The following is a 21,124-nucleotide window of genomic DNA, read 5'->3' as shown; positions in this document are numbered from 1 at the left end:
GTCCACACACACACACACACGCACACACACAAACACCAAGGGAATTCAGTACAGCACAATTAATATGTTGCCTATGGGCTGACTTGAAAGTCTTAGAAGTCCTCTGTTGTATATGTAGCATGTCCCATGTGGTCTTTCATACAGTATATCGGGACTACTTATAGAATACTGTATGTGGTCTTTCATACAGTATATCGGGACTACTTATAGAATACTGTATGTGGTCTTTCATACAGTATATCGGGACTACTTATAGAATACTGTATGTGGTCTTTCATACAATATATAGGGACTACTTATAGAATACTGCATGTGGTCTTTCATACAATATATAGGGACTACTTATAGAATACTGCATGTGGTCTTTCATACAGTATATTGGGACTACTTATAGAATACTGTATGTGGTCTTTCATACAGTATATCGGGACTACTTATAGAATACTGTATGTGGTCTTTCATACAGTATATCGGGACTACTTATAGAATACTGCATGTGGTCTTTCATACAATATATAGGGACTACTTATAGAATACTGCATGTGGTCTTTCATACAGTATATTGGGACTACTTATAGAATACTGCATGTGCTCCCAAAAGGCCTCAACACATTGAAGAACCTCAAGCTAAATGCTTTGTAATTAGCGATGCGAACACATTCATACAAGGAGCTTAATGAATAATGCATAGAGAAAGCATTGAACATTTGTTTGCAAGTTACTGAATGCAAAAGCTGATCATTACCTTTGCAAGTTTCCTAAAGTGTGCAATGTACCAATTTACAATGCCATCATAAAGTATTCACACCCCTTGACTTTTTCCACATTTTGTTGTGTTACAGTCTGACTTTAAAACGGATTAAATTGAAATTGTTTGTCCCTGGCCTACACACAATACCCCATAATGTCAAAATGGAAGCCTAAATAACTTAAGGAGTAAAATTTGCTTAACATGTCACATAATACGTTGCATGGACTCACTCTGTGTGCAATAATAGTGTTTGACATGATTTTTAAATGACTACCTCATCTCTGTACCACACACATACAATTATCGATGAGGTCCCTAAGTCAGGCAGGGAATTTCAAACACAAATTCAACCACAAAGACCAGGGATATTTTCCAATGCCTCACAAAGAAGGGCACCTATTGGTAGATGAAAAAAACAAAAACAGACATTGAATATCCCTTTAAGCATGGCGAAGTTATTAATTACACTTTGGATGGTGTGTCAATACACCCAGTCACTGCAAAGATATAGGCGTCCTTCCTAACTCAGTTGCCGGAGAGGAAGGAAACCACTCAGTGATTTGACCATGAGGCCAATAGTGACTTTAAAACAGTTACAGAGTTTAATGGCTGTGATAGGAGTAAACTGAGGTGGGATCAACAACGTTGTTACTCCATAAAACGAACCTAAATGACAGAGTGAAAAGAAGGAAGCCTGTACAGAATACAAATATTCCAACACGTGCATCCTGTTTACAATAAGGCACTAAAGCCATTCACTCCTAATCTACGGGCCCTGATGTTACTTTAGCTTGAGCAGCTAATGATGGAGCCCCAAACTAATAAGAAGCATATTCATCAGGACTACATCTCTCTTTGCTTCACTCCCTTTATAGTTTCTCTTTTTCTTTCCATCCTCCGCTAATACGTTCAGTTCCATTCATCCCTTTATCACATTCTATTAATGTAGGATTAGGTCATATACTATAATGTATTGTAATGACATTCCATCTCACCTCCTCTGATTAGGTTAGTCGTAGTGTAGTTGTAATTTAGACGTCGACATACTGTTATTCTGAGACGGCTGCGAATGTCATCCTCACAGTGCACTACTTTCATAGCGAAATAAGACAGAAGGATATGGGTTGCATCCGAAACCGCACCCCGTTCTCTATATAGTGTCCTACTCACTACAGTGTACTACTTTGACCAGAGCCCTATGGGTCCTGGTCAAAATGATTGCACTATATAGGAACTAGGGTGCCATTTTGGATGCAGCCATGAATTATTGGTGACCCTGGTTGACTCCAGACTTGGTTGGTGCTCTTGCTTTAGTCTCTAAGATGACCTTAATGCTTTCCTCGCCTCTGCAGAGGTAGACTGGTTATTGATCTACAGAGGGTGGTAAAGCCTCCCACTCTGATCCACAGACAAATGATGCGGTGCATCAACTAGCATCTGGGTTGGTGCCCAAGAGGGACAAACAGATCCAGACCTGTTTAATCTTTATACTGCGCCCTAAATGGCACCCTATTCACTATATAGTGGATGCCTTTCGACCAGGGCCCAAATGGCTTTGGTCAATAGTGGTGCACTATGTTTTAAATAGGGTGCCATTTGGGATGGCCCTTAGTTTCTGTACTTTCTTCAGCACCAAAATGCACCATTCTGGAGAGTGTTGAACAATTGTAATATCTGTCTGGATATCTGTCTCCTCGGCTCAGTGCCCTCTGAAAAGCAAGAAAGAAACAAATGATGGGCCGTTGCTCTGGGACATAAAGGAAAACACATTCTGGAGATATTGTAGGCGTTAGTGCACTAGAACCGTATAAAGCTTTGGCTCCAAGACACTAAATTGCCTCAAAGACAAACCAGGGAACTGCTGAAAGTGACACCACACCGAGGTGAAAATGGAATGTTTTTCATTACTGACACTGGTGTTGTTTGTATATCTGTATAATCTGCCTACATTTTGGAAGGAAAAAGTGTAATTGTAGTATCACATCAAGTTGCAATACTGTTTATTTGCCCATTATTACAATCTAATGAAAAGTTTGCAGAACATCCAGATTTTTTTTTTTATGCTAGCATGGATTTATTGTCTTGAGTGTGAACCAGTGTGTAACGGTGTGTGTTGACTGTGGTCCTCACTTGGTGCTGTATGGTTTCTGTTGCAGTGGCACCAGTTGGAGCTGGGGCTGGGCGTCAGCCGGGAGCAGTATCCTGGCGGAGTTTGGAACGCTGCATCTGGAGTTTGTCCACCTGTCAGAGCTCTCCAACAATGGCATCTACACAGAGAAGGTATATACTACAGTACCCACAATACTGTGAGTGACTTGGGTTGCACAAATCCAAAAACTTTCCAAGTTAGAATCGTTCAACAGGAATTTCTCAAAAACCTGGGAACTTTTGGGAAGTTTTTGCAATTTTGCAAATCTGTGTGTGACTGTCTGCTACAGAATATCAGATTTTACTAGGTAAAATATGTTAAACTGTTAACATTGTATGCTTATCAGTGTATGCTGTATGTCATTATCAATTTGTGCTTTTCTTGCTGCAGTCATTACTCCAGCCTCTGGGAATATTCTTAAGAACTTCACTTTCAATTTATTTAATGGGTATTTGTGAATGTTTTTAATGGGCATGCTGAACATAATGGTAACTTTCATTGGACGATAACTTTTCCTGTCTAATTTGACTGTAAGTGTCAACGTCAGGGTACAAGGACATTTAAATCAATTTAGAAGCATATGTGATGCCTCTACTGTTATTTTTCATTCAGAGCTAATGTATTTTTTACTGTGTGGTGTTGCAGGTTATGAATATCCGAAAGCTGTTGAACAAAATCGAGAAACCTCACGGTCTCTATCCTAACTTCTTGAGTCCCGTCAGTGGCAACTGGGTCCAACGTGAGTACTGGCCTCCACCGAAGGAGATACACATTATTATATTATTATTATCATGGAACATAAGGGCACTGGCCAGCCACACTAGTAGACTGGAATTTCTACTAGACAGCCTGAGTGGCATTCTACTAGCCAAAGGTATAAAATCTGTGCCATGCGATATTTGGGAAGACAACATTTCACTCCACATTTTCTACTAGCCTGGCCTAAAAAGTGCTATCTGGCTAGCGGGCTAGCTTCATTTCCGTCACCACACTTCACATACTGTATCCACAGGAAAGCTTTTGACACTATACAAGCACCACCTTTGTAATTGTAGGACAGCAGTAAAGAACGTCTTTGGTTAACCCAGTCAAAGGCAATTCCGAGGCTTTTTTTATACTGTACAGGAACACTATAATTCCATATTATTACACTCTAGTCGTCCGTGAACTGGTCTTCTGACTTTCTACACAGTCCTCCGACCTTGCAGGAGCGCTTCTATTTAAATCCTTTGGCGCATCCTTGTCATCCATCCATCCCCTTTTCTTCCTTTCTTCCTTTCACTATCAATGTCGGTCTCAAGCAGTGATGTAAATCGCCTCGCTCTGGGTTATTAAAATGATAATGAATCCAATTACGTCGGGAAATTGAATCTTTTCAGATTCAACTGAAAGGCAGAGGAATGGGAGATGCCTGAGACGGCATCTGAAGATGTGGGCCTGAAAGTCCTAATCTGGCTGATTATGGGGCTAATTGTTGTTGCGGGTGAATGGTTAATGAAGCAGGTAGATAAGGAGGAGAGGAAGGAGAGGGACTGTGGGTGTTCAGCCCGGCCTGTGTTTTTGTCAGCATGGGCACGTTGGGCACAGAGCAGAAACCATGGATTCACACACACATCTCCCCCAGTCTCTGCTGTTCTGTTGTCAAGGGCTAACAGAACGCTGCGTGATAACCTTTCACAGCGTGTAGGGGTGTGTGGTGGTGGAGGGTGCGTGTGCGTGCCTGCCTGCCTGCCTGCCTGCATGGATGTGTGTGCGGATATGTGAGTGCACAAAAAACGTCTCCAACCCAGTATCTTATCCAGAGTTGTTAAATTAGCATGAAATTGAGTAGGAGGGGGGAAAAAAATCAACAACCACAAGTGTATTCATATCTGAAGTTGTACCAACCAATTCTAATTTTATTTCAATTAAAACCACAACTGTGTGGGTACGTGATAAAGCTAGCCAGAATGACAATGTTATTTTCTGTGCTAAGGTTACTCAGAGTATGAATCTACAAATCAGTCAGTCAGTCTGTCATATCCCACAAGAGATTCCCACGTACACTCTGATTCTATTTGACTCGTTGGTTATTGGGTTTACTAAACCCAAGGTCGCCTGCCTGTGAGACTACAGAATAATGTTTCTGAAAAAGACCCTCCCTGTGCGGAAATAATGTCAGATGTCTCACTTTTTCCTCTCCCAGATCACGTTTCCATTGGCGGCCTGGGGGATAGCTTCTACGAGTATCTGATCAAATCATATCTGATGTCAGACAAGACGGACGAGGAGGCTAAGAAGATGTACTACAGTGCTCTGGAGGTAGGAGAAATCCCATAGAGCACGCAGAGAGGGACCTGCCGCTGCTCTGTCTCAGCAAGCACTGTAGGGAACGGATATATGCAATACAGAAGGATATGTGGACCGGAAGGAACGAAGGAAAGGAGGACTGGGGTCTGTTACCGCTGTAGTTTTAGAATTCAGCGGACTTTTACAGTATATCATCACGAGTATCGGCAACCTGGGAGGCACGAACACACACGCGACACACACGCACACGTGTGTGAGTGTGCACACAGAGTCGCAAACATACGCGCAAAACATGCACGTGAGCAAACACTCTCATGCACGCAAGCATGCACGTGCACATGCAAATATGGCAGCCCTACACGCACGCACGCGCGCACACCGCCACACACACTCACTCACCACACACCACACACACACCCTCACAAACATGGCACGACACACACCACCTCCTCCACACACATACACCTAATCCCTCAGCCATCAATTAGCACAATATCTTCTCCTTAAATACCCTTGACGCTCGTCTTTTAGGCTGATGAGACTATTTGCTCATTGGAGGGTCAAGCCAGAGGCAAATACATGAATTATAGACAATCTCTCTCCTGTGGCCTGGTATTTAAAACAGTTATAGTTTTCTGGTATCATAGCCATACTGTTTGTGTTTGTATGGTGCTCTCAAGCGTAGCTAGTACAGTATCCATTTGCATTACTATTCAAATAATAGATAAGCTTTCAAAGGTAGATGCTAATTAATAGATACAAAGTGAACGTCCCCTTGGATGCTAATTAAGACCCTGTGTGAAATGCCACACATTTCAATGAATCCCAACAACATGGTGACGGAAAACGCCTAATTAGAAACGTCTCGCCATATCTGCCCCTAAGGAATGCGGTCATGGGGAAAACATGAATTACAGTAGCATTCAAAACATTATGAACACCTCTTTCCATGACTTACACTGACCAGGTGGATTCAGGTGAAAGCTATGATCCCTTATTGACGTCACTTGTTAAATCCACTTCAATCGGTGCAGATGAAGGGGAGGAGACAGGTTAAAGAAGGATTTTTAAGCCTTGAGACATGGATTGTGTGTGTGTGCCATTCTGAGGGTGAATGTTCAAGACAAAAGATTGAAGTGCCTTTGAACGGGGTATGGTAGTAGGTGCCAGGTGCACCGGTTTGAGTGTGTCAAGAACTGCAACGCTGCTTGGTTTTTCATGCTCAACAGTTTCCCGTGTGTATCAAGAATGCTATCACCCGAAGTACATCCAGCCAACTTGACACAACTGTGGGAAGCATTGGAGTCAACATGGGCCAGCATCCCTGTGGAACGTTTTCGACACTTTGTAGAGTCCATGCCTCGATGAATTGAGGCTGTTCTGAGGGCAAAAGGGAGTACAACTCAATATTAGGAAGGTGTTCCTAATGTTTTGTACACTCAGTGTATACTAGAGTACTGGGAAGTTTATGTTTTAATGAGCAGTGTCAAATCTGTGGGTAAGATTTCATATAAATGCTTGCTAGGTTTTAGGATCGTCGGTTTGATTCCTGCAGCGGCCACCCATGGCAGGGATCGATGTCTTATGTGCTAGAAGCAAGATTAACTTGTTTCAGCTATTTAGGCAGTGGATTGGCCATTTCATAAAAGTTGATGGTATGCATTGCATTCTTATATCCAAACACATAATGAGAGAGAGAGAGAGAGAAAAAAACGAGTCATTGGGTATTGATCTCCTGAGATGCCTTACTCTTTTTCCTAACTTTCCAAAGAAAGACAAACTCTGGCAGGTGACATTGCACCAGGGAGAGAGAGAGAGAGAGAAACTTCAATAGATTTCCTCTTAAAGTCTCCCTCTGTCCCTATTCTCTCTCTCTCTGCTTTCCCGCTCTCTATCTCTGTTTCACACACTCTCTCTCTCTCCCCCCTCTCTCTGTCCATCCCTCTATCTCTCCTTTGTTTCCACCGGATTTCCACCTCTCTCTCTCTCTCTCTCCTGGAGACAGAATAGAATGTCAAGGAGACTTGACATCAATTTTCCACAGACCTGTCCACGTGTTACAGGATGTATAAATAATTCCATAAATGAATGCAGACACACATACCAATATGGACATGTTGTTCACGTTGGCAATGTGAATAGATAGTATGTCTACAAAACATGCTTCCACAGGACATTGTGGATAGGAGAAGCCATACAACAACTCGGTGTACACACGAATTGAAGCAGCTGCCTTCCCAACCAGCACTGTCCTGACACCTGTGCTGTAGATAGAAATGTATTCCAGACCTTCCAATTGCTTCTCCAGTATTTCTTCTTAGATCAGGCTTAAATTGAAAAACAAATTCAGTCTTTTTTTTTTTTTTCTGTGTTTCCCCATGTTGGATTCTGGGTAAACTTTGAACATTGCTATACTAGAGACATGATAGATCAGAGGTAATGCTATAGTATCTGAGGGGTGATAGAGAATGGTTGCTACATCAGAAGTTAGTGGTTATGTGTAGGTGTCAGGTGGCTTTGGGAAAGTGTAAGGGAGACGGGCGGAGATCTTGGAACCTAACAATGTCACTGAGAAGGTAATGTATGACGTTTACATTTTGTCAGGATATGTTATTGTTAGCCATGAGGGATCCTCTGGGAGGAGAGGAGACACAGTCTGGTATCAATAACCATGACAGCCTTGAGTTGGAGAGGAGTGAGCACTTTGGAGTAGAGGTCAGGTTAGATGAAGTGAGGAAGAACGGGTATCACTAAGGTTCTGTATAGCAACAGAGATGCATTGGCTGTTCAGATGTGGAGGAGGGGACTCAGCCTAGGGGAAAGGGTTAAATATCAGTGCTTGTGTGAAATGTCGTTTGTCTGAGTTACAGCTGTGTCGACCCTTTGGGAAGAATTAGATGTGGTTAAGCTTCTCTAGTGTCCGTGAGTTATTTACTCTGAAAATAAGAACCTAACACCCATCTCAGTTTCAGAGTAACAGAAGCATTCAGAACCCACAGAGTTGAAATCATACATATAGAATGACTAGATTTTGGATTCTATTTCTAAGGTACAAAAGCTGTATGCTACTGTATGTGAATGGAGGTTTGTCTGTGTATGTTTCTGTGCCCCCCCCCCCGCGGTCTAGTATAAAAGCTATCCATGTTTCCCCACTGCAGTTCCAGCAGGATTCAGAGCAACACACTGCAGCCAGTTAATATAGATTTATCTGTGTCTCACCCATTTATAAATGTCAATCGTCTCACCCCCCCCCCAGGCTATCGAGGCTAACCTGGTGCAGAAGTCCCCTGGCGGGCTGACCTACATGGCGGAGTGGAGGGGGGGCATCCTCGACCACAAGATGGGCCACCTGGCCTGCTTCTCCGGGGGCATGGTGGTGATCGGCGCGGACGACGGCGCTCCAGAGAAGAGACAGCACTACCTGGACCTGGCTGCAGAGATTACGCACACCTGCCATGAGAGCTATAGTAGATCTGGTGAGTAGGACTGGGAGGGCATTGAGTATAGGACATCTGTGTGACCAAGGACAGGTATGAGTTGAGTATTAAGGATACTGGATATCCAATGTCTCGATGTTGCTCTGGGTATTCAGAGCAATTATAGCGTTTCCTGTTATCGTGCAGGACATTATAAAGTCATTAAAATTCCATTGCTGTTAGACTATCTTGTTAAGTGAAGGAATTTGGTGACCCCCCCCCCAAAATAAAAATAGAGAGATTGAGTCATAGTAGGTTTTTGTACATAGAAGGTTCTCTTTGGTAAAAGAGATGAATTGGTCAAAAGAATGGAGGATCAAGTCACTCTTCATATAATTATTTAAAATGCCTTTATTTGTATGCCATGTTCAATGGATTCAAAGATGAAAAACTCTGAAGCGTTTCGGCTGCATGGCCTTTGTCAGGGAGAGATTGAGTCATATTGGAAATAAAAAAAATCTGCAGCCAATTTACATTTCATTTTCCCTGAATAAACCAGAGAATCACTCCTAGCTGGAAGCTACACCTCAAAAGCTGGATGTAAGGCTTAATAGGGAGCTGCAGAACCTCATGTCTCTGGTGTGAGGAATAAAAGTTATTCAAAATTATTCTTTATCATCTTTTGACATTTCAATGTGCACTCATGCTGTCCTACCCTCTTTTGAAAGCAGTCAGGGGTGATTCAGAACGGAGAGAAATACCAAGATGTCCGTCATTTGTAGAATAAACAGAGAATGAGAGTCTCACAGAGACCACAGGAAAGGGATTCGTAGTACAACTCAACCTGGAGAAGGCGAAGATCAAACAAGACCAAAATCCTCAAGTCTTGATGAGATTCCACACACACAGTAAAATCACAAGAGTTCATTTTACAGTATTTTGGGGTTTATATGGTCCCAACCCCATTTTGTGTTAAAACTATTCTGATCATGGTGTTCATATGAACGACACTAAATGGAGTAAATATCCAACTCAAAAGAGTTGCATAAATTCAACTCCAATTGCCATTTTACTCTTTTCAGTATTGCTTTTAATCAACTCCCTTGCCATTTTTCACTTTTCTATGTTGTTTTAAATTAATAATCAACTCCAGTAAATTTCTCTTTCAGTTTATTTCCTTTGAGTTATAATGGTATAAAGCCTTATTTACATATTTATTGTATTACATTATGGTTACTCTTAATGGAGGTAAAAGTACTCCGTCTCAATCAACTCCAGTTATCAACACTAACTCCAGGGAGCGTATCATTCCCGAGGGTTAGTAAAACTCCCAGTAGAGTCAATTCAACCCAACATTTTTTTAACTGTGATAGCAACTATCCTTTATTTACTGTGCACTGTCTGGATGGAGAATGAACTCGAGGGAATCTAAAAGACAGAGAAAAAGAGAGTCGTGTTCACTTTTGGGAAAAAACTTGCTTGAACTTGATTTCTCGTCCTTGGCCCTGACACTTCACGGAAATATATTCTTCGGAATACATTTTGAGTGTTTCCACCACAGGGTGAGCAGACTGGTTTCATCCTGAAAATACAGCTAATGTGACTCATCGCATAACAGGTTTCTCGATATACTTAGAAGACGTTTGATCTCCTCATCCAAAAGGCGCCGCCTCCTTTTTATTGCCATCCTCTGCTTTTTTAATTTTTTTTTCATTCTTCATTTTATTCCCCTTCTCATTAGAGGGCTACTCAATATTTCACTTCAGAGCCTCTTAGCTTCTGTATTGGATGCCTTTGGAGTGAGAAATGAGGTTAAAAGGGTTTCTCCTTCTGCCGCTCCTCTCCTCTCTGAGTCTGGATCTGTGCCATCAACACAACAGGGCCGGCTGGCCCCCGTCTCCTAGCCAAGACAAGGCAGGCCAGGCAGCGTTGGGGCTATCGATTCAGACATGAGAGAAAATGTCTGAAAGTTTTCCATCATTGGCTAATGTGCCTCGCTGTTGGGGAGGAGATGAAGGTTGGATCAGAGTTGATGTATAGAAACATAAAACAGTCAATAGTTCAGAAGACAGATGGGCTGTCTGTTCTAAAAAGAGTTGAGAAAGTTGGAGTCGGTCGTGTGTACTGAAATAGAAAGGAGATGATGTCGAGGAGTGAAATGCCACCACGGCCATGGCTGCTCTCATTCCTCTCCTGCCAGATGGATGTTGTGACTACAGTGAGAAAGTCCAAAAATGGATGTAGCAACAAGGATTGCCCCTTTAACAGGCAGTGACCTTCATACAGCAGAACCATGTCGCCATTTGAACTGGATCCATTAACCTGTAAGAATGTTTGAAAATTCTGTCCACTGTTCCGTGACTGTCCCGCAAAATCGTTCTCTTGTCCCACAGTTGGGCTTTTTAGATGTGGTCACCCTAATTCCACCAGTGGAAGTTTTGCTACTGCAACATGTAACACCATCTTTTCGCGTGTGAGGGGAATAACATTATTTCAACCCCACGTGAACTTGCATGTGAAATGTAACTGCATATCTGATATTCACAAACTGCAATTCACATGTAAGGTGAAAACATGTTACTCTCCTCATGTGAAAAGATGGTGTTAACATGTGAAATATAATTTCACGTGAAATTTAAGCTTAACATGTGTGTGATTTCACATGTGAAAATGCAAATGTGACGTGTTTTTTTGACCTGGCAAATATCCCACTACGGTTTGGGGAAAAAACACAATATGTGAAACATGTTACACACGTAGTAATACACACTCATCCTGATTGCGATTCAAAATGTGAAATGTTGCCATGCCAATGGCCTTAACCTGAACTCCTAATGTAAGAGAAATTGCTACCCAGAATAGCAACCACTGTGTTACTGTAGATGGGAATCCTGTTCACATGCTGTCTCTATGGCCTTCCAGAGTTGCAGCCGGCTAACAGAGAGAGAATGTGTAGACCATCTGGATTACAAGACCAACTGGGGAACAGGTCTTTATTGTAGAGCTCATTTTCCATGACTTTTTAGAGCGTAACGTTGGAATTGCGACTGTGTGCCAGGGCTATATTATTTATAGTGCGTTGCTAATTCACCCACGGCTATGTTGTACGTTTTGATTTTTCTTTTTCAGTATCTCAGAAGACTGATTGAACAAACGATTAACTTAAATATAAATTGACTCAAATAAAATTCCTCATCCCCCGTGTTTTTTTTTTTTTAAGTACATCATTTAATCTGTTCACTCTGTGTCTCTCTAATCTCCATTTAGCTACGAAATTAGGGCCCGAGGCATTCCGATTCGACGGTGGGGCAGAAGCCACGGCGACCAGACTGAGTGACAGATACTACATCCTGCGGCCGGAGGTCATCGAGAGCTACATGTACATGTGGAGGTTAACCCATGACCCCAAGTACCGGGAGTGGGGCTGGGAGGCAGTGGAGGTGAGTCACGCAGACGTTAACGTTGCACGGTCTTCATGATGCAGCCATAATGTCACTAAAGTAATGACTTGTAACTCTGGTACTTTATCTCCAAAATATCTTCTGGTTTTATCTGTTACATTTTGATGAGCAATGAGTTTAAAATGAGTGGAGAGCTGGTGCTTATCATTAAAGTGCATTTAACAAGGATGTTTAAAAGAACAATAAAACAGTGATTCTAGAATGTGTTGTTGAAATATGATTAAAAACACATTCAGATGTCGGATCTTAACTTGATCACTCTTGTGGCAGAGAATTTTCCTGCTGCATCAGGAAATTCAAACGAGTCCCTGAAAAATAGCAGCTATCGTTTCTCCATGTGGGGGCAGTCGAGTCATTTGGATCAGGGCTTGCTATCAAAATCATTTTCTCTCTCCTTCGCTTAAATGCTAGGCCTAGGTCCTATTGTTGTAACATTCAAATGTACAAAAATGTATCTGAAATGCAGCCATACACAACAACTGTGGTTTCATCATTTTATATAGCTTAATAACACAAGATAAGTATTGGTCTACACTAGGTTACAACATACAAGTTTCAAGTGTATCCAAAGGTCAAAATGTAGTTCAGTCGTGGCCTGAGGTGGTCTAGCTGCTAGGGCCGCTGCCTTCAGCGTGCGCATATAGGCCTACCGTGTAGGGCTACCACGCCTTTCTGACACAAATACAGTTGAAGTCGGCAGTTTACATACACCATAGCCAAATACATTTAAACTCAGTTTTTCACAATTCCTGACATTTAATCCTAGTAAAAAATCCCTGTCTTAGGTCAGTTAGGATCACCACTTTATTTTAACAATGTGAAATGTCAGAATAATAGTAGAGAGAGTGATATATTTCAGGTTTTATTTCTTTCATCACATTCCCAGTGGGTCAGAAGTTTACATACACTCAATTAGTATTTGGTAGCATTGCCTTTAAATTGTTTAACTTGGGTCAAATGTTTTGGGTAGCCCTCCACAAGCTTCCCACAATAAGTTGGGTGAATTTTGGCCCATTCCTCCTGACAGAGCTGGTGTAACTGAGTCAGGTTTGTCGGCCTCCTTGCTCACACACGCTTTTTCAGTTCTGTCCACAAATTGTCCATAGGATTGAGGTCAGGGCTTTGTGATGGCCACTCCAATACCTTGACTTTGTTGTCCTTAAGCCATTTTGCCACAACTTTGGAAGTATGCTTGGGGTCATTGTCCATTTGGAAGACCCATTTGTGACCAAGCTTTAACTTCCTGAGTGATGTCTTGAGATGTTGCTTCAACATATCCACATAATTTTTTGTCCTCTTGATGCCATCTATTTTGTGAAGTGCACCAGTCCCTCCTGCAGCAAAGCATCCCCACAGCATGATGCTGCCACCCCCGTGCTTCACGGTTGGGATGGTGTTCTTCGGCTTGCAAGCCTCCCCCATGTCGACATAGGACTCGTTTTACTGTGGATATAGATACTTTTGTACCTGTTTCCTCCAGCATCTTCACAAGGTCCTTTGCTGTTGTTCTGGGATTGATTCGCACTTTTCGAACCAAAGTACGTTCATCTCTAGGAGACAGAACGTGTCTCCTTCCTGAGCGGTATGACGGCTGCGTGGTCCCATGGTGTTTATACTTGCTTTGTTTGTTATATTGTTTGTACAGATGAACGTGGTACCTTCAGGCATTTGGAAATTGCTCCCAAGGATGAACCAGACTTGTGGAGGTCTAAAATTATCTTACTGAGGTCTTGGCTGATTTCTTTTGATTTTCCCATGATGTCAAGCAAAGAGGCACTGAGTTTGAAGGTAGGCCTTGAAATACAACCACAGGTACACCTCCAATTGACTCAAATCATGTCAATTAGCCTATCAGAAGCTTCTAAAGCCATGACATAATTTTCTAGAATTTTCCAAGCTGTTTAAAGGCACGGTCAACTTAGTGTATGTAAACTTCTGACCCACTGGAATTGTGATACAGTGAAATAATCTGTCTGTAAACAATTGTTGGAAAAATGACTAGTTTCATGCACAAAGTAGATATCCTAGCCTGACTTGCCAAAACTATAGTTTATTAACAAGAAATGTGTGGAGCGGTTGAAAAACAAGTTTTAATGACTCCAACCTAAGTCTATGTAAACTTCCGACTTCAACTGTAAATTAATCTCCCGATTGACTTGATTTATTTACACATTTCAAATATTATTCCAGGGATATTTATAACCTGATCTTGATAAAAAAATGACCATACCAGACACTTTAGGATAACATAAATAGGAAACAAATAAAATAATAACAATAGGTTACACCAACAGTTTCCATTCATACAGTGTTGGGTATTTGCCATAGTAGAATTGCCATGGTAAAGGCTTAAATACTTTATTTCGATTGCACGGAATGTTTGTCAAATAGATAAATCGCCCTTCTGTTCAAAAAGGACTAAGTTGTTCTGATTACAATACCAACTGTGTGTGTTGAATTTAGTCAATCACTGAACTGACCAACTGAGCTAATTGATCAGTTCAGTGATTGACTAAATTCAACACACCTGGTCTTCCAGGTCGGTTAAATCAAAAACCAGCATACACTGCGGCTCTCCAGGAATAGGGTTGCCTACCCCAAACTGTTAACCTTCGAGTTGTTTCGGTTTTAACCCTGTAACCCAGGGGTGTCCAACTCATTCCATGGAGGGCCTAGTGTCTGCAGGTTTTAGTTTTTTCCTTTAAATTAAGCCCTAGACAACCAGGTGTGGGGAGTTCCTTACTAATTAGTGACCCTAATTCATCAGTCAAGTACAAGTGAGGAGCGAAAACCTACAGACACTCGGCCCTCCGTGGAATGAGTTTGACACCTGTGCTGTAACCCTGCGCAATTAATCCTGTAAACGCGCGGAATTAATGCGTCAAGAAAATACATTCATCCATGAGTCAAAGGGTAGTGGGCCAGATTCGAAGCCATGCCAACTCTGGCATATGTGTGCCGGGTTTAGTGGCTGTAACCGTAGGACCACATAGGCACTGAGAAAACCAATAATTTATTATACCTGTTGCTTGCCTTCAACATATAATAAAACAATAGATTTTTTTTAAATCTGATTTTCCTCCTGCGACAAAAGGGGTCAAATTAAGATCTGACATCTGTACTGGTCTCTGTCCATACGTGTTCTCTCGAGGAACTAATGTACAGTACATATAATTGAACACGGTCAAGGCCCTGCGATGCTACATCTGACAAAGCAGTGTGAGGGCAGAACTAGCCAGGCTGATTAGCATATTATTACCCCTTGACAAAGGCAGACTAATGCACCATAATTAACACAGACCCCCGCTCTTGCTGTTGGATCTGCACGAGAAGAAGCAAAGTGTGGGTTTTGCCAACCTTTGTGCCCCATAATTAATGCATGTGTCAACCCTGTCAGTCTGATCACACAAAATGAATGCTAAATCTATCATCCCAACCCCCGTTGCAATGGCTAAGGTGTCCTTTCTACAGCCACATTATTAGCTCTGCCCCCACTTACCACCTCAACCCCAACGTCTTGTTCTCACTCGTGCTGCTGGATGCCGTTGAATATTGTATAAGGTGCCCCAGACAAGGCCTTAATATAAGTAGGCTTTATGTTTGGTGTCGTACGAGGTGAATGTGCTGTGAGGTAAAAGAGGGTGTTTGAGGACACGGTACTAGATTGACGCATCTCTCTCTGGTTCTCCATAAACCACCCATGTTCCCTTATTAGGGCCCTGCGACGCTACGTCTGATAAGGCGGTGTGAGGGCAGAACTAGCCAGGATGATTAGCACATGACTACCCCCTTGACAAACGTTCCCTTATTCGAGGTTGCCCAACTCCAGTACTTGATAGCTGCAGTCCTACTACTGAAGTTTGATTTGATATGAATTGCAGTCATTACGTTGATTGGCTGGAAGATACTGTCTGTGCCCATTGGCTAACTACTGTTATAATACATCTCCATTTTGACATTAACATCCCTCCTGCGCTCTTCTTTCTATTCTTCTCCCCAGGCTCTGGAGCAACACTGCCGAGTCGAAGCTGGTTTCTCTGGGATCCGAGACGTGTACGCCCAGACAGTCAGCCACGATAACATGCAACAAAGCTTTTTCCTCTCCGAGACACTCAAGTAAGTGTAACATGGCCAGTCATCATCCCCCCCTACTGAGAATATACCAGCAAACACTTTGCTTTTTAGATGTGTAAACGGCTACAGAGCTTATTCCGCTGAGTGTAAATGGCATTTACAGTTTCTGAGAAGTAGTAAGAAGTAAATGGCATATGCAGTTCAAAACTCCTACAGTCAATCAAATTAGCATAATACAAAAATCCCCAACAAAATCTGTCAGTTTATGCTAGAGATATCATTTTGCATGGGTTGCGTCTCAATCCACTGCATCCACCGATGTCGCCCCTTCCGCATCTGCGGTGAAAGGTGGCAGAGCTAGAGCGGGGTTTCTCAGACCATGAGACATCCCGAAAAATCTGTCTTCTCACGAAAACGCCTGTAGTAGTTTGACCCCTCTATGGAAAGATGAGACTCTCACAAACATGTTCATGTCAGTTGTTTTGCTCTAGGACGCCCACAAGCCTCACAAGAAAAGAACAACGGAAATAATTCCTGATCTTTCTTATATCTCTCAGATATAGGACAGACAGTTCAGAACAAACTTCATTTAGATATTTGGGGGGGACTATCTTTTTGTTTGTCCATGTATGCTGTTATTCAATGCATTTCTATGGGCTAATAGCAGTAAGGCTAAATTCAATGTTTCATAAAATAATTGTTTTATTTTTATACCTTAAAAGGATCTAAAAATGAAAATCAAATAGATAAATGATCCTTGGTATGACCATCTTAAAACAATTCCATACGCTAGCTTAGTAGAACCCCCATCCCCCTGGCTTAGACTCTATAGGGTTTTAAAGCATGAATCATTTTTTTCTCATTAGCTTTGGTATACACTTTCCGCCCTATTGACTTTCCTGTCCATCGTGAGAACACTCACATTAGTCTTAAGATATTCACACAATATGTTGAGTGCACTCAAGCACAGTATCTTCATTTCGACATTTACAGACAAACCCTTTCTAAGGTTTTTTTTTTTTTTTATCACGAAAGGAAAATAAATTGAGGAATTCCCATTCTGATTCAGCTGAAAGACTTCATCGCGCCCCCTCTCAGACTCAGAGTTTGCTCTGGGCTGGTTAGGTGATGTGGACAATCCACATAGTGATGATCTATCAGACCTAATAGAGCCATGAGGAACTTGTGAGTGCCGTCTGGGCCCCCTTAGATAAAGAACCCTTAAAAAACGTTGGTGGGAAAATGGAGAAAGCTGTGTTTTATACTGAATCTTTTCAGGAGAAGTAAGACGAGTTATAATTTCAATGTTTTTCAGAAAAGACAGGCTTTAAATAAAGCACACGCTTCACCTTGCTGTTGTTCATCATTTATTGTATTCGCCAATAATTCATTTAATAGTCGTGAGAAATTACAAAAGAGGCTTGTTTTACAAAAGCAGAGAATGTCATGTCGTTACATCAGTAATTCATCCATCATTGCCCAACCATGATTAAAACATGTTTTATTGGCTCGTACAATAGCATTATAGCCGTTCTGTATTTGTTTAGATAGCTGTAGTCTAGGAGGAAACTAGCCAGTGTATCCTTTATTCTAGCCGTTCATTTCCCCAGACACTGACGCTGTTTGTCCCTATCAGGTATCTATACCTGCTCTTCTCTGACGATGACCTGCTTCCTCTGGAGGACTGGGTGTTCAACACGGAAGCTCACCCCCTGCCCGTCGTCCGCAAGAGCTGCCTACGGGGGGAGGGAGGGACACACGACAAGACAACCTCGAAGTAGCAGCCTACTGTACAACCACTGCACAACTCACCTGCGGAACAGACACAGAGTAACACATATTCTTACATCACATGCATACAAACACACACATAGACACACACATGACAACATTACACACAGGTAACAACACCGTAACAAAATGCAGGGCCAACGTCCCTTGGGCCCTGTCACAGACTTTCAATTCCTTTCCAGTGAAGGATCTTGTCGTATACGCTGTGATTGTATATCCTTGAGCCGGGCCGGGACTACTTCCTGCCGGCGTTACTTTCTGTGGACAATCAAGATGAACATGATTTTCATGAAAAGAGCACCTTTTTTCTTTCCTTCTTTCCTCTGTGAGGAAACCAAGAGTATCTTGCAGACCCAAATGTAATGGGAGGAGTGCTGTGTTATGGGCCATATTGTGTGAGAGAGAGAGAGAAAACCACTGAGCTTTTTCTTTGATTCTGTTTTTCACCGCAATCGATTAATGATTTCACTTGATCTTGTCATTGCTTTTTATCTGGCTTTTTTCTCTGTCTCTTTGACCAAAGTTGTTCGTTTTTTTGTTCACCCCCACATAATTCCCTAAACATATTATTTTTGTGGTGAGATTTGACCAATAGTAAGATGACAGACTAATATGGATTGTTGAATGGTGTTGAATATTAAATGTATAGACAATTGTGAAATGTAATACTCAAAATCCACCTTAAATTATTGTTTATTCAGAGTTTCTTTGCAGAAACAGGTTAAATGAATAATAACAGGCATGGGAAAAATTGAAAACTGAAGAGGTTGTTGGAGAGAGGGAGTGTCTTACATGTCCAGGGACCATTTTTATACATTTTTTCTTTATAATTTGTTTTGAGTACAATACTGGTGACATATTTTCATAAAGCCAAGACTGTGTTGAATCCTCCTCACCGCCTTCCAGAGCGTAACTTCACATTGTGTGAGTCCTGTGACTTTAACACAAGTGTCAGTCCTGTTATTGTAACACTGTAACACAAGTGTAAGTCCTGTTACTGTAGCACTGTAGAACGGGTGTCAGTCCTGTGACTGTAATACTATACAACGAGTGTAAGAAGTGTCGGTCCTGTGACCAACATCGTAACAGTCATATTACTGCAACACTATAGAACGAGTGTCAGTCCTGTGACTAAAACACAAGTCTCAGTCCTGTTACTGTAACACTGTGACACTAGTGTCAGTCCTGTGACTGTAGCACGTGTCAGTCCTGTTACTGTAACACAAGCACTCACAACCACCCAAGAGGCAATATCACCACAGCTAGTCCTAGTTGCCTAGTATGACTGGGCTCAAATATGCTTGCCAAAGTTAACAGCCCTCATCGGGAGCTCCAGCTCTCTCAAATCCACAGTGGGGAAAGTTAGGCTTGAGGCTAAGGGTTTGCTAAAATGTACACCGTAGAGGGGAATGTGAATGGCGCTTTCCTATTTCATCCTTATTCATATCATCACTGCTGTCCAATACAGTTGTGGAGAGAATGTGCTGTACATACCTGGATGAATGTAATGGACCCCTGTATTAGCTTAACTTCAGTTTCTTATGTGATTTATTTCACTTAATTACATCATTATTTTCATTTCTTTTTAATTTGCTTCCCTCAGGTGTTTCTGTAAAAGAGGAAAAACGTTTGACTTTAATTATAGTTCTGGTTGATATTAATTATTGTTATTACTTATCTTTCATTGTTGAATATTTTCAAATACTGATAAAAGACCTGTGCAACTTTGTACATTTAAAGCAACTTCATTCGCTTTGTCTGGATTTCTTTTGTCTGTCCCTAATATTTCTGCTTATGGTTTTTACTGTATGGAGTGTAAAATCTATGTTTGACCTCACCTTCCAACACATTGACCAAGTGTATTTCCAGAATACACAACTGTCAACTTAACCTATTGATATGGAAGACCTAAGAGCTTCGCCATACTTCACATATGAAACCTCATCACGTATCTGTACCACCAATGCTGAAAATCTACAAAGCTCCTAAGCTCTGCTTTCTGTAGCTTTGTGCTCCAGGTCTACCAATACAACGTTTCCTATACCTTAGCAACCAAGGCTGTCAACATCAATATCAGACAAGGTCATTCTCCATGACATCAAGGTTAGAAATATTTACATGGCTCTTGGCTCTTGTAAGAAGTGGCTTGTGAATCTGGGCCCAAGTACACTAAACACTGCTGGGGAGTGGGTGTTTGGTTGAGTGAAGCCAGTGGGTGTTTGGTTAAGTGAAGCCAGAAGGTATAGTGTGAAAGAGTGATCCGAACATAGAAGGGCACGCCAGCTAAGCCTTCAAACAGTCTGTACATTGAGTACAACTCTTGTGAAGGTAGTTCTTTGCATAACATCTAGACGTACTTTATACCATATATGTCTCAAAAACTCAACAACTTATTCAATATCATAAATGCATAGTTTTGCGCGGTGTTGGGGAGTAATGAACTACATGTAAACTCAGCAAAAAAAGAAGCGTCCCTTTTTCAGGACCCTGTCTTTCAAAGATAATTCGTAAAAATCCAAATAACTTCACAGATCTTCATTGTAAAGGGTTTAAACACTGTTTCCCATGCTTGTTCAATGAACCATAAACAATTAATGAACATGCACCTCTGGAACGGTCGTTAAGACACTAACAGCTTATAGACGGTAGGCAATTAAGGTCACAGTTATGAAAACTTAGGACACTAAAGAGGCCTTTCTACTGACTCTGAAAAACACCAAAAGGAAGATGCCCAAATTCCCTGCTCATCTGTGTGAACGTGCCTTAGGCATGCTGCATGGAGGCACGAGGACTGCAGATGTGGCCAGGGCAATAAATTGCAATGTCCGTACTGTGAGACGCCTAAGACAGCACTACAGGGAGACAGGATGGACAGCTGATCGTCCTCGCAGTGGCAGACCATGTGTAACAACACCTGCACAGGATCGGTACAATCAAACATCACTCCTGCGGGACAGGTACAGGATGGCAACAACAACTGCCTGAGTTACACCAGGAACGAATCCATCCATCAGTGCTGACTGTCCGCAATAGGCTGACAGAGGCTGGACTGAGGGCTTGTAGGCCTGTTGTAAGGCAGGTCCTCACCAGACATGACAGACAACAACGTCGCCTATGGGCACAAACCCACCGTCGCTGGACCAGACAGCACTGGCAAATAGTGCTCTTCACTGACGAGTCGCGGTTTTGTCTC

At 42.0% G+C, this 21,124-nt stretch overlaps 1 protein-coding gene across 2 annotated transcripts in view; it reads left to right on the top strand.

Annotated features, from left to right (window-relative positions):
* Positions 1-19,674, top strand: part of LOC106605146 (mannosyl-oligosaccharide 1,2-alpha-mannosidase IA) — a 204,909-nt gene extending 185,235 nt beyond the window's left edge. The window contains exons 6-12 of one of the 2 annotated variants that reach the window (XM_014200495.2): positions 2,905-3,031; positions 3,546-3,639; positions 5,086-5,201; positions 8,446-8,665; positions 11,873-12,045; positions 16,067-16,182; positions 17,777-19,674. In XM_014200495.2, coding sequence (XP_014055970.1) covers positions 2,905-3,031; positions 3,546-3,639; positions 5,086-5,201; positions 8,446-8,665; positions 11,873-12,045; positions 16,067-16,182; positions 17,777-17,921 — 991 coding nt within the window. In that variant the 3' untranslated portion in view covers positions 17,922-19,674. The remainder of the gene's footprint in view (positions 1-2,904; positions 3,032-3,545; positions 3,640-5,085; positions 5,202-8,445; positions 8,666-11,872; positions 12,046-16,066; positions 16,183-17,776) is intronic. The other variant, XM_014200497.2, reaches the window with a different exon arrangement.
* Positions 19,675-21,124: the final 1,450 nt, after the last annotated feature.

Source organism: Salmo salar, chromosome ssa05 (assembly GCF_905237065.1).
Source record: "Salmo salar chromosome ssa05, Ssal_v3.1, whole genome shotgun sequence".
NCBI classification, from domain to species: Eukaryota; Metazoa; Chordata; class Actinopteri; order Salmoniformes; family Salmonidae; genus Salmo; species Salmo salar.
The sequence above is the reverse complement of the archived record's forward strand: the minus strand, read 5'-3'. Positions and strand labels throughout refer to the sequence as shown.